Here is a 12,369-nt window from a genome sequence, read left to right as displayed (position 1 = left end):
GCTTCAACAGGCCGGTAGACGTGTTCGTCCAGAAACGTCTCAAATTCACACAAACATCAACATCCATGGTTCATTGTACAGGGAAACATGTTTCCTCACTGTGCACATGATAATAAATACTTTACTTGACTTGATGGTTCATGCTGGACTGTAGGCATTGTCTGCTCTGGTGTGATCACTGTTCTATATATAATTGCCCAGAAGTGGTCATACGTTATTTAACGCACATGTTTGCACAACTGAGTTATATAACTGTGTAGCACAGACCCATTCCCATCTCCCACCTCTCTCCCCTGTAGCACTTGTGTGTGAGTGTGTAGTGAACAGGCAGAAAGCCTGATTACCTGCCTGTTGTGATGCTGGCAGGGAGCCGGGACTGTCGCTCTGAAAGGATTCATCACTGTAACTGTGATTTCTCGTCAAAGTGTCCGTGGTGTGTGTGGAACAGGCTTCTCTGGAACAGCTGAGGTTCTCGGCCTTCTCTTCCTCTCCTTTGACGGGTGGCTACAGATGTTACGGGTCAGATTTAACAGTTGTCTCTGATTTCAGGCTGTGGGAACAGTCTGCTAGAAAATGATCTGCATCTCGAAGCATGTAGAGATGTTTCAGTCGGGACCAAAGTGGAGCATTGACCAACAAACTGAGACTGATATTTCTATCCCCAGAGCCACGTGGCTACACTTAAACATCATTACATGTAAACAGTATCAAAACAAATGTATCTATAAACAAACAATAGATTGTTTAAAAAACAACAACTTTGTTCCAGACTTTCAGGGACTCTGACAGAAGTGCAGTGAGGCTGGCTCCGGCTGGGATTTCGTTCTCCTGTAAAGCTTTGAGCCATTTATTTGAACATTAACCTTGAGAGAAGAAGCCAGTGATGCTTCATTGAGATGATGATGTCTGACTCGATGAAGGACTAACTGAAACACATGTAACAGCTGTTGGTGAAGTGGCTGTTGAGATGTTGCTGAACTATTCCTGCACTGTCTTCAGTTATTTATGAAATCTTTCAGGACTGACTTGCACAACTTGTACAACAGCCACTGCAGAAATATCACCGATAAACTCTGGATGCACTGAACACTATGAATAATCTTTGAGTGCCGTGCCAAGGCTGGCCTCCCATTCTACCCCACCAAAGGGTGGCTGTCCTCCACTTCAACCCCATCAGCAGGACTAATGTGGGGTCTTGTCCCAGTACATCTGGAGAGATGGGTACTGTCTGCAACAGCAGGAGCCAAGACTTTAATGGAGAATGGCTCCGCTGGGGAGAGCAAGACAGGTGCAAGGCCACCGATGGTTCCATCCTTCCTGTATATAAGAGTCAGAGAGAGGAGGAGGGTCGGCTGTACCAGGAGACCTTGAATCTGGTGAGTAGCACTGGACAGGATATGGGGAAAATGGTCGATGGGGATGGATCAGGTGACTGGTCTGTGGAGTTAATAAATATCTGGTAATGATTTCTTGTATTTTCGAGTTGCAGTGACTGATGTTTAACTCATTTTCTTTTTTCTATCATGGTGCTAATTTGTCAAAGTTTTAAAGAAGCTGTGGACTCTGACAGCACAGTGCCTTTGTTTGATCTGTGGCGCGTCTTTATAACCTCTGGCCAATGAGAAAAAGCATGTACTCATCTTGATACGTTCTTGAAGTGCAAATGATGGTGTGAAGGGGTGGGTGGGGGGGGGGGGGGGGGGGGGGGGGGGGGCGCTGAAAGAGGAGAAGAGGAATGATGAAACAACCCGTAGAAACGCAGCAACACTCTGCTTTATGCTGAGCAGCTTCACAGGCTGTTTACACCCTGGGCTGCATTCTGTTTGCCATTTAAACCACTAATTCACTATACACTTTACATTATATACTGTACATGCCAGAGCTAACCCATTTCTGTCTGTTAGACTCACACACCCAAATGCCCTGTGGTGACTTCTGAAATGACGTGTGCTCTGAGATCAGCGCTGACAGACATTAATAAGATGGGGACCTAAAAAATCCATGACCTTCCTCAGCATGAGTAACCGAGCTATGACTAATCACTTAAGCAGGTAATTGAGGTTGTATTGATTTGGAATGACGCCAGTGATGATTAACAAGCCTCTGAACCTGCCAAGAAATTAGGAAAAGAACAGCGGCTCATTAGAGATTTATTCACAATGAAGAGGTTCGTCCTGTCAGTCGCTGCTGGCTGAGCAGGTACTCTGCATGATGACTGCATGAACGCAGCACTGACAGTCAAAAGAGAAGTAAAATAACTTTATTTATACTTTCAGCTTTTTCATGATCAGGAGAAAAATAAGAAAAGAATGGAAGGAAAAAAGGGGGTTAAATCACAGGTTAGTCTCAGAGGTTTGTGCGATTCTGTGCAGCATGTGACACTGTTCCTCCTTCAGCCCTCGATTCAGATCAGGAAAAAAGGGACTGGAGCAAAACTGGAACAGAAAAGTAAACCAAGGAAACCAGAATGGAAGCACAGAGGAAACAAAGTGAGGAAAGAAGGAAGTAAAGGAAACAGGGAAATGAAGGAAGATTAAAGGAATAGTTCAGCATTTTGGGAAACATGCTCAGGTGTTTGCTTTCTGGCAGAGATCAACGCAGCTGGAGCCAGGAGCATCTGCCAGGAAACCACTGCTTTGTCAGCCCCTGTGTAAAACACTGAACTGTTGTTTTGTATGTATCATGTTAAAATCATGAGGTTTAGAGCTGCTGGGAGTCAGTGAATCTAAGTGATAAATGTTAGAATCAGCGTCACCATCATCAAGATCAAAACTGTTCTCTGCTACAGAATTTAACTGAATGTGTGCAGTTAATTCTCCCTTCTGGTTTTTGATTAAGGCCTTGAACTGTGCACCTGATCTCCAGCTCAGGACACACCTGTAGAACACACCTGGAGAACATGGAGGACGACTTTCGGCCACAGGTGAAGAAGGTGGCCGTGGCCATGGGCGCTTCACTCACAGAGCAGGACATCGACCGCATGCCACAGGAGATGAGAACGCAGGGTGACTCTGTGTGTGTGAGATGACAGTGACCAGTACGATGAATGAGGCAGTGATTTCACTTCCTGATCTCATCTTTTGTGATTCTCTGCAGGAAACTTCAACTACAGCAGGTTTCTGGAGTATATGAGGCAGTTCAAGACCTCGGAGCAAAGAGAGGAGGCCATTAAGAAGGCCTTCATGATGCTCGACAAAGACGGCAGCGGCTACATAGAGTGGAACGAGATCAAGTATGAGCTCTGCACTAATTTAAAGCTAATTTAAAGCTTTTGATATCCTCAATTTTTCTTATTGTCAACAAATCCAATAAAAATGTATAAACCAATGTGTTTTTTTCGACTTGCCTGAAGACTGATGACATTTCATTCAAGCTGAAGAAGATTTCTCTTTTTACAGGTATATTCTGTCCACTGTACCAACTGCAACCCCGTCGGCTCCTCTGTCTGATGAGGAGGCAGAGGCCATGATCCAGGCTTTAGACACCGATGGAGATGGACGTATTGACTACAGAGGTGAGGACTTTATTTCACACTCCCTGATGCACTGACCTGTAGTCACCACTGAGGGTCAGCAGTTAGTAACTCTTCATGTCTGAGGGAAAATGTGGTTTCTCCCTTTGAACCTTTCATACAGTTAAAAGAAAGACCTCAGGTCTTTTCTCTGTTACATCTGATCACTGCACAGTTTTAAAAAGCTGATAACAAAGGATGAGCTCATGATGAGCTTCACCACACAGCAGCACCCACATCTGGCTTTTTCTGTCTCCCTCCCTGCCTCACAGAGTTCTCACACATGGTGAAGATGGAGAAGAAACCGTGCAAATAAAGGTCACATGGTTCATCTGTGCTCCACGGTGTTACTCCAGCGTGTGTGTGACAGATGGAGGAGGAAGGGAAGACAGAGAGGCCCTGCATACCAGACCTACCCTCCCTAAACAACGCTCTTCCTTCTCCTGTGGATCGAGAATGGAGGGAGTGTGAGGACTTCTGTTATCGGTACAGTTTGCTAAAAGAACAAAAGGACAAAGAAAAAATAGAATTGAGAAAAAGGAAAAGTTTTTTCAAGAAATTAAAACTTGGTGACATTATTGGCTGTTTGTGTACGTAGCTGTAAGCAGACCCCATTAAAACCAAACCATCTCACTTCTTTAAAACAGAAACATTAGCAGAAATTTCAGAGGGTCTGTGCTCTTGTATTTCTTTATTGGAAAGTTTTGGTGACACTTTATTAACAGGTCCATAATTTCCTGAGAATTTCCTCACAAGTTTCCTGGAAAGAAGAATTATTACTGTACTGATAGAAGAGGAATTCCACAATATTGTATTTTATGTATTTATGTTTTGTGCTGTACACATAATTAAGAAAAATTAAAATGATTTAAATTATATAAATTACTTTATGGCTATTTCTGAAAGACTTCCTGCACAGCTGCAGTCAGTGAGTCATGATACATGGATACAGGTTGTGGACACAGAGTCACAGGGACCACAGAGATGAGGTGGTGCACCGACTTATTATGACCACTAAGGGTCAGCACTGAGTAAGCGAGTGTCTGAGGGAAGCACTGAGGGAAGAGCAGGTCACTCCTTTGAGGTTTTAAAAAGCTGGATCATATACTCACGTTTTGTTTCGTGAATAGAAATAGAAACAGCTGATTCCTCTGCTGCTTGTTTTTAGGATTTGATTTTAAAAGTTTTAAAAAGTCCATGATAACAGAGGATGAGCTCAACATGATGCAAACGCACTATAATCATGATGTAGGCACGCACTGCAGTTGTGTTGTAGTTATTAAAAGGAGAACATGTTGTCATTAGAGGAGCAAAAGCCCACACTTCAATAAATCAAAAGACTTAATTATTTCACTGTGAAACATCTAAAGTTTACACAGTATCTGCACCTTCGGCATCATCTTCCTGAAAACTGGCTCTGTTTCGCCTGCATCTGTCTCCATCTCCACACATTTGCTCATACTCCAGTCAGAGAAAGGCCTCGTCTCTCAGGCTGGTGGCTGCACATTACCAACTGCACTGTGTAATTGTAACATCCTGCTGCCAGACATTTTGGCAGCGCTGCAAGGCCTGACTCATGGCTTTGTTAACTCCCTAATGCAGCCCCCACCCGACCACAGTGCGACACACACATCTGGCTTCACGCTCCTCCCTCCCTGCCTCGCAGAGATCTCAGACATGATGAAGATGGAAAGAAAGGTCATGTGATTCATCTGTGTTACAGAGTGTTACTACAGAGAGAGTGTGAAAGACAGAAGAGAGGATGACGGAGAGGCCCTGCATACCACCTCCACCCGCCTTTAAAATGCTCTTCCTCCTCATGTGGATCAAGGATCATAGTTAAGGGACTTTTGTCGTCAGCACAGTTTGTGAAAAGAATTGGTTAACTGTCATGTGTCCAAAACTAATGATTAACCCTTGGTCTCAGTGTGTTTGGACACAGCTGCCATCTGACCATACATTTTCACCATGGCAGCACACAAACACAAACACACACAAATAATGACAGTCTTCCCCTTCTGCTGGGTCTGTGTTCCTGTTTCCTGGTGGACGCTGTGACCATGAAAGTTTTGGTGAAGATTTCATTTAGCATCAATGACTTTACAATAATTTCCTTGGCAGGTTCCTGAAAACATATGTGGCACAAATAACAGGGAGAATAAAGACAGTTGTGAGACTCAGTGAGTAGTTAGTATAACGTTAGTATAACGTTGTTGATTTCCAGAAGAATTTCCCTGAAAGAACTTGTCAATTTATTTCAAGGAAATGTTCATTCAATGTTTATTGATTATTGGAAACTTATCTGTCTACATATGTTGATGTGTATGCTTGTTTTTTTGACAAATTTCACATTTTGCATGTTTAGGTCAAAGATATGATTCAGTATTTCAGATGACTGGATCCGTTGGGTTGAATACGTATTGGTTCCATGTTCAAAGTACATTTGAAATATTCCCTGATTTACAGTGTCTTTGGTTTCTTTTCTCTTCACTCGACTCCATCTGTTTAATCATACGGACAGTGCACTCCTGCCATTAAGGATGTGATGTCTCAGTGTGAGACAAAGGGAAACAACAAATCGCGATGAACTCAGACCCTTTGTTGTCTCAGCTCAGAGACGAGTCCAGGTGTTGCAGATGGACAAACAGATTCCATGAGACAAATCCTCGGCAACGGTTTCATAATCCAAACACAGAGAAAAGGCTACTGATGTATTAATGTTGTTGTGGAGATGTCCTGAATCATTTCACCCCCGTCACAATGCTTCATCCTAACTACAGATTCACATTAAAGGCACTGAACATCCTGTAGAGGCCACACACTGTTCTTATCTTCACAGTGTGGCACCTTGTAAAACACTTATGCTTAAAAGATGTAAGACGGAAGAAAAATAAGTTACTTAAAAAGTTCAAAGTTAACTACAAACACTTTCACATTCGAATATTTGTCCCAATGAGCTTTATAGTTACGCTCAGTGAGGTTAACTTCCACAGTAAAACACACACAGACATGTATACAGACAAACTCAAGAGAGAAAACAGAATGTGAGTAAATGTAAGAACAGACCTTGGCCACTGCCAGCAGTGCTCTAACCATCTGTTTAGGGCGGGCAGACAGGGTATTTTAAGCAAGTGGCCGAGTCAGTTGCAGTCTTGTCCCTTGTCAAAATACTGCACCACACACTAACAAGTAACTCCACTTTAATTCAGCCACAGAATGATTGCACGATAGGCTCTAAAGTCCAGTCTGACCTCAGTGTCTGGTCCTATTTTACCTAAAAATCTAAAAACCTAAAACCGTGGTTTCTGGAACAAAGTTTTAAACCTTTTTTTTTTTATAAATAAAACTAAACTTCCTGAACAATCACAGCAGCTTAAAAGAAATTTGTTTCCTCCATAAAAAGAAAACTTCAGCCACTTTTTTGTTCAGTCATTGTGAACTTTGAAAAAAGGCAGACAGTGTCACCTGTGTTCAGACTTCCAGTTTCCCCATGATCATGCTGGTAACCTGTGTGCAGACAGGATAACACCATTCCTGGATTACCTGAGTTCAACTGTGCATGTAGAGTCGAATGAGGCCAGCCTGGTGCAGCTGCTGCCACAGAGTCATCTCCATACGAAGGTCGTGGTTGATGAAGAAGCCCACGGGGCGGTAGCTGCTGTCATAGTAGTGGTCAGAGTAGTTCTTATAGTCGGGGGTCATGAAGCCGTACGCACTCACCTTCACAGCAGAGGAAACACACAAAGCACAGTCAGCAGGAGAATGAAACTAACTCTGATGCCTAATCACCTAAAACCTAAACTCCAGTGGAGATGAACTGTTTTATTTCATGTTTTGACTTGGCCTCTTCAGCCTGAATCAGACAGGCTGAAAAACAGGTTTTGACGGTGCTGCCATGCTTTGAGGGAATCAGTGTGTGGTCTGACAAACCATAAATCACACATTTGACACAGCAAAGTACAATTTTCACAGAACGGAGTCCTTCACACTCTGCACCTAATCAGGGCGACGCAGTATCAGACATGCACTACATGCTTCTACAAGGCCGACTGCTAAGAGTCAAAACACTCTCACGCTATCATGCAAGTGTAGCCTTGTCCCATGGCAAATAAACAGCTGACTGATAGTGATACAGAATACAGTAACGATGGAGGTTACCTGGTCGCAGGTGTGCAGTGCAGCCAGCAGCATCACGGCGCCCGTTGAGGGACGGTAAATGTCCTTATATTTGGTTGTCAGAGCATGAGATCGGAGGAATCTGAGACAAACATAAATAAATCTGTAGAGTCAGTGGTTCCAGCGACACTGAAGCTTCCTTTAGGTAAAAGTGCAGAAAGACGATATGAAAGTTGCTCACACACAAACCTCTGTCACTGTGTGGAAACTTTGCTCTCACAGAGTCTCTGCTTTCATTCTGTTCACCTGCTCTGCAGATAACTGGCTCACCTGTTTCTGAGGTAACGGATGAAATCTGGGTGGTACATCTTCAGCTTTTCAGCTGACACGTCCTCTCCGAAGAACTTGGAAGGACTGTGGAGGAAAAATCACACACCTACCATCAGATTTCCATGTTGTGAGCTGTGAACCGTTAAAGGTTTAAATGGATTTTCTAGATGAAATTTTGCAGAAAATGCACAGAAGAAGGAACAAAGAGAAGAACGTTGTTTCGAGTCCACGGTCACTGAGACAGCCTGTTAGATGTAGCTTACTCTTTGCCGCGCTCAGGCCCACTCTCAACTGCACTGTGAGTCGCTGCCGCCTTCATCAGCAGGTAATCACGATTGTGATCAGGCAGAAAGATGTATCGTGTTTCCTGTTGGGGAGCAGCAGAGACGATGATGTGACTCATGCCTGATTCCTCTATGTCTCATTGATGAGGACAGACTTCATTTGTTTTTGTCCTGACCTTAGACAGAGGGGGTCCTCTGTACCCGTCTTTTGCGTAGCTCCTCATGGAGTTCATTAATGTGTTGGTGGAGAAAGTGTAGTGGGTGGTCCGAGACCCCACATCCTGCTCAAAGCCCCTAGTGATTGCCCCATTGGTCCTGTAGATCACAGGTGTCCACAAACACATACAAGCATTAAAGGTGTGCATGGAAACACAACCATAAAACAGGTTTCAGTTAATCCATCAGTCGGCACAGCAAACACACACCAGTCCGACTGAATGACTGTTTGCAGGAAGCTCTTCCTGCAGAACTGTTAAGCACGGGCCAGAGTCAGAGTCTACCTGAAGACATAGTGATGGCTGTCGATCTCCTTCCCTTTCTTTGAATCCTTCAGTATCCCTCCGTTCCCCACCACAGCACAGTGGATACAGCTTGATTTACTGCTGCGATCCTTCCAGTCGTCCAACATCTGCCAGTTAGCAGGGGAGTCGAGGACAGAGAGCGTTTCCACCAACGCTGTTGACACAGAAAAACTGAATCAGTCTTGATGTTATTTATTTAACACAGTGTCTTCAAAGGTTTTTTTTAAATCCTCAAATCATGTGGAAAAGATGTATGATTTATGTAGACTTATTTTAAGACTTGAATTTTGTGTGTGTGTGTGTGTGTGTGTGTCTGTGTGTGTGTGTGTGTGTACATGCGTGCATGCGTGTGTGTGTGTATCTATGTAATTGCATCTGCCCACAGATTCAGTTATTTGCATTTGGTGTGAAACCAAACCAAATGTACATGTGGGGGAAAATAATTAAATTAAAAATATGTGAAAAGAAAAATATCACAACAAAAGAAAAACTCACTTTTGTAGTCGACCCCTCCCCAGCCATGTGCTCCTGGGTACTTGCTCAGGCGTTGGTGTTGTTCAGGATTTACATGTTTGGCCCACTGCAGGACTGGAACATGCTTCAGAAATCGCCCACCAAATTCAGTGTTTGCAACGTGACTTCGGATGCCATCTGGGCAGTCCTGTGGGGAGAAGATAACACCACCCTGTTGTTATCAGACCACATACACGGTGTTCCCACCCTCCACAGAAAGGGCAGCAGCACAGTTACTGTAGGTCCCACGTGATCATTACAAATGCAGCATCATTAGTTCCACTTGGGAGGTTGTGTAACCTACACATTAACCTCCAGACTCTCACTGGAGGAAATTATCTAGTAATTAAACAGCTAAAAAAGAGCAACACTAACAACAGAACAAAGCTGGTGGTTTAATCCAGCGAAAGACACATTCATTATGAAACTTACATGCACACTTTGCTGATGCATGAAACACGAAACCACATGTGGGCAGACAAGGAAGCATGAAAAGGCTCCACATATGCAAACAGGCAAATGCATGGATGGCACTGAGCCCATGAGCACATTTATCTCCTTAATTATGTTATCTGCTTCTCTGTCGAATCAGGTATTGATTCAGCCTGTGCAGTCTCTGATGCTCTGATGCTTTAAAATTCAGTGTATTCCATGGTGAGAAATTAACATGCAAATGATTGTGATTCACCATATGGAGACATTATTTCACTAAACTCTCACAAAGCCCTGAGATCTCTCCCAGGAGACATTCAACGACTGAACATTTCCATTTTATCTCCATTGTTTTCTCGTCCTCCTTGGAGGACCTGTTATTATTGATATTTAAACTTAAGTGGGGCAAATTTCTGCTAAGTTTGCATCTAATCAGATTGAGTGGACCCAAATGATATGACCTAAACTTGGGACTTTTGGGGCCCTTGCGGGTCTGGGCCCCCTGGCAGTTGTCCCCTTTGCCTGGTTGGTAACCCCACCTTGGTAAATAAATATAAATCAGGATTGTCTTCTTTTCAACAAACAAAAACACGACTTCAGAATAATCTGATGTGCTGCAGGACAGTCACAAACATTCTACACGTGTTTGCTTTAATTTAAGAAGGACTCACTGTCTGTGGAGGGATGTCTTCACTCATGTAAGTGTCCCCGATAAAGGGAGGCTCTGTTGGTCTGGTTGCCTGTGTGGGCTGTTGAGGCTGCGGTGCAGGGCCTTTGGTACTGGTCCTGGTTCTACCCATACCATCAGACCTGGACGTGGAGTTGGAGACATCCAGGACTCTCTTCTCTGCTGGTTTTCCAATGGCTGTGGATGTTTGAGTCCTTAAAGTTGGAGTCTGTGTGGCACGTGTGTGTTCATGAAGAACTGTTCCAGCAGAGAGCTGTGGGTGAAAGGTGGAGGTCACGGGTGGAGGCCTCTCCTGGTCACTGTCACTCTGTCTGGCAAGAGGCTTTTTTTGAGAAAAGTCTCTTGAGCTGCTGTGGAAGACAGAACATCTGGTGGTGAACCCGGCAGGTCACTGCTGGACATAAATCATCTTCCTCTTTCAACATTTTATGGTACATTAAAGAACAAAATCTATTTTATTTTATGTTGTTTAGAATCTATAGTATTTTAGAATGTATAGTGTGTGTATTGTCTGGCATTCAGTGTGGAAAGAAAAGGAAAAATTCCATTGTACAGGGAAACATGACAATAAACACTTGTAAGCTTATTATTCCTCCCACTGAAACTCTAACCAGAAGTACTAAGTGTTACTTCATACAGAGGCTCAGTGTTTACATCCCACTGCACATGATGACTAACATACTGTTGACTTCACACTAACAAGCTGCAGGTCAGATAACCACGGTGCTCTAATTTGTATTGACTAGCTCTTTATCATAAGCCTGACACATTGCTGATGTCACTCTGAGCAGTAGGTAAACCTCATAAAGTCTGTTAACGAGACACCAGTGTAATAAAGCAGCTGAATTAAAGTGTAACTGGAACTTGTTAATGCTGAACAATCATTCACACTGCAGAGAAGGCAGGAAGTCAGCAGTATGAGCAGAGTGCAGCGTGTCCTGTATTTTCATGTGTCACTGACCACATGCACACAGTGCTCTCCTGCTCATTTCCTCATTGAGTTTTGTTGTATGTATTTATTTTATGAATAAGTTATTTTAGTTGTTTTGTTTTGAGACTAAAAGAGAAAGTCTTCGACAATCTTTTGCCAATATGGAAAAATTAGAAGCAGCCCCAGAAAGTGTGGTCAGCCTTGCTTTAGCACACTGCCTCCAGCCTTCATCCTGCCCCTGATAAGATCTGAATACATTTCAGTCCAGGAGTCACAAGCTAACACGTAATGTTCCTCCAGCAGAGCTCTCCCACAGACCTGGAGCTGGTGCTGTTTGGTTTTTCCATATTTCTCCTTGCCTGAGTCTTTCACCCATTGCTGTTTGTTTATCTTAGGTGCATCAGTAAATATATTGACCAAGTTGGGTTCACTATGCTCCGTTTGTTTGTGTCCGATCTGAAGATCGCAGAAAAAATTGATTTGAAAGGTTTTTAAAAGACTCTGATCCATTATCACAAGTCATAAAGCAGTGAGCTGTTCCAACTTTATGAGCTCAGTGCATCAACCAGAGGGCTCAGAGTCTGCATCGTATTCAAGGCATTTCAGTATAATGCACAGTTATTTCAATGTTCTCATGCTGCTTTGACAGCACTGTGCATCAATATGATCACGATCAAGTTAAAACTGTTACTTTGATTTTAAACAGAGAAAAACTATTTTATTTTCAAAAATGTAAAAGTCTTCAGAGTCCATTAAAAACCACGAGAAATCCTACATCAAAAAGGAGCTATGGCAGTAAAGTGAGGAGGATGTGGTTATTTTTACCCAGGCATTCAGATTAAAGAACAGCCTTTAAAATGAAAGACCTGTGAGCTCCCTGCGCCCAAACTTAGCATTTAGTTTGTGAGACAGCCCTTTGAAAAACAGCTATCCTTTCCCCAGAACTAATGCATCTTATCTGGACCTGCTGGCTTTTAAAGCTGGAGCGCTGCCTGTTAATAACAAAGCTTACATTTCACATACGTGTAAGAGACCACCTCCAG

The 12,369-nt window shown here is 43.3% G+C and overlaps 2 protein-coding genes across 3 annotated transcripts in view; one reads left to right on the top strand and one right to left on the bottom strand.

Annotated features, from left to right (window-relative positions):
• Positions 1–2,899: 2,899 nt before the first annotated feature.
• On the top strand, positions 2,900–3,827 carry LOC121175656 (parvalbumin-like EF-hand-containing protein). The gene is made up of 4 exons (XM_041029465.1): positions 2,900–3,005; positions 3,097–3,232; positions 3,399–3,514; positions 3,784–3,827. Exons 1-4 carry the CDS (start codon positions 2,900–2,902, stop codon positions 3,825–3,827), a joined length of 402 nt encoding a protein of 133 aa, XP_040885399.1.
• A 1,948-nt stretch (positions 3,828–5,775) lies between these two features.
• Positions 5,776–12,369, bottom strand: part of st6galnac (ST6 (alpha-N-acetyl-neuraminyl-2,3-beta-galactosyl-1,3)-N-acetylgalactosaminide alpha-2,6-sialyltransferase) — a 9,631-nt gene continuing 3,037 nt past the window's right edge. Inside the window, exons 3-10 of one of the 2 annotated variants that reach the window (XM_041029206.1) lie at positions 10,379–10,745; positions 9,258–9,423; positions 8,742–8,916; positions 8,418–8,556; positions 8,221–8,324; positions 7,958–8,041; positions 7,670–7,769; positions 5,776–7,231 (exon numbers count right to left, since the gene is read on the bottom strand). In XM_041029206.1, coding sequence (XP_040885140.1) covers positions 7,061–7,231; positions 7,670–7,769; positions 7,958–8,041; positions 8,221–8,324; positions 8,418–8,556; positions 8,742–8,916; positions 9,258–9,423; positions 10,379–10,745 — 1,306 coding nt within the window. In that variant the 3' untranslated portion in view covers positions 5,776–7,060. The remainder of the gene's footprint in view (positions 7,232–7,669; positions 7,770–7,957; positions 8,042–8,220; positions 8,325–8,417; positions 8,557–8,741; positions 8,917–9,257; positions 9,424–10,378; positions 10,746–12,369) is intronic. The other variant, XM_041029207.1, reaches the window with a different exon arrangement.

This window comes from Toxotes jaculatrix, chromosome 21 (genome assembly GCF_017976425.1).
Source record: "Toxotes jaculatrix isolate fToxJac2 chromosome 21, fToxJac2.pri, whole genome shotgun sequence".
Taxonomy (NCBI): domain Eukaryota; kingdom Metazoa; phylum Chordata; class Actinopteri; family Toxotidae; genus Toxotes; species Toxotes jaculatrix.
The sequence above is the reverse complement of the archived record's forward strand: the minus strand, read 5'-3'. Positions and strand labels throughout refer to the sequence as shown.

What these genes read in the sequence shown, in the direction of transcription:
- LOC121175656 (XM_041029465.1), top strand. Translation starts at nt 2,900, where the DNA reads ATGGAGGACGACTTTCGGCCACAGGTGAAGAAGGTGGCCGTGGCCATG. An exon ending in ATAGAGTGGAACGAGATCAA is followed by an intron (nt 3,233 to 3,398) that starts GTATGAGCTCTG and finishes CTCTTTTTACAG; the next exon opens with GTATATTCTGTCCACTGTAC. An exon ending in TGGACGTATTGACTACAGAG is followed by an intron (nt 3,515 to 3,783) that starts GTGAGGACTTTA and finishes CCTGCCTCACAG; the next exon opens with AGTTCTCACACATGGTGAAG.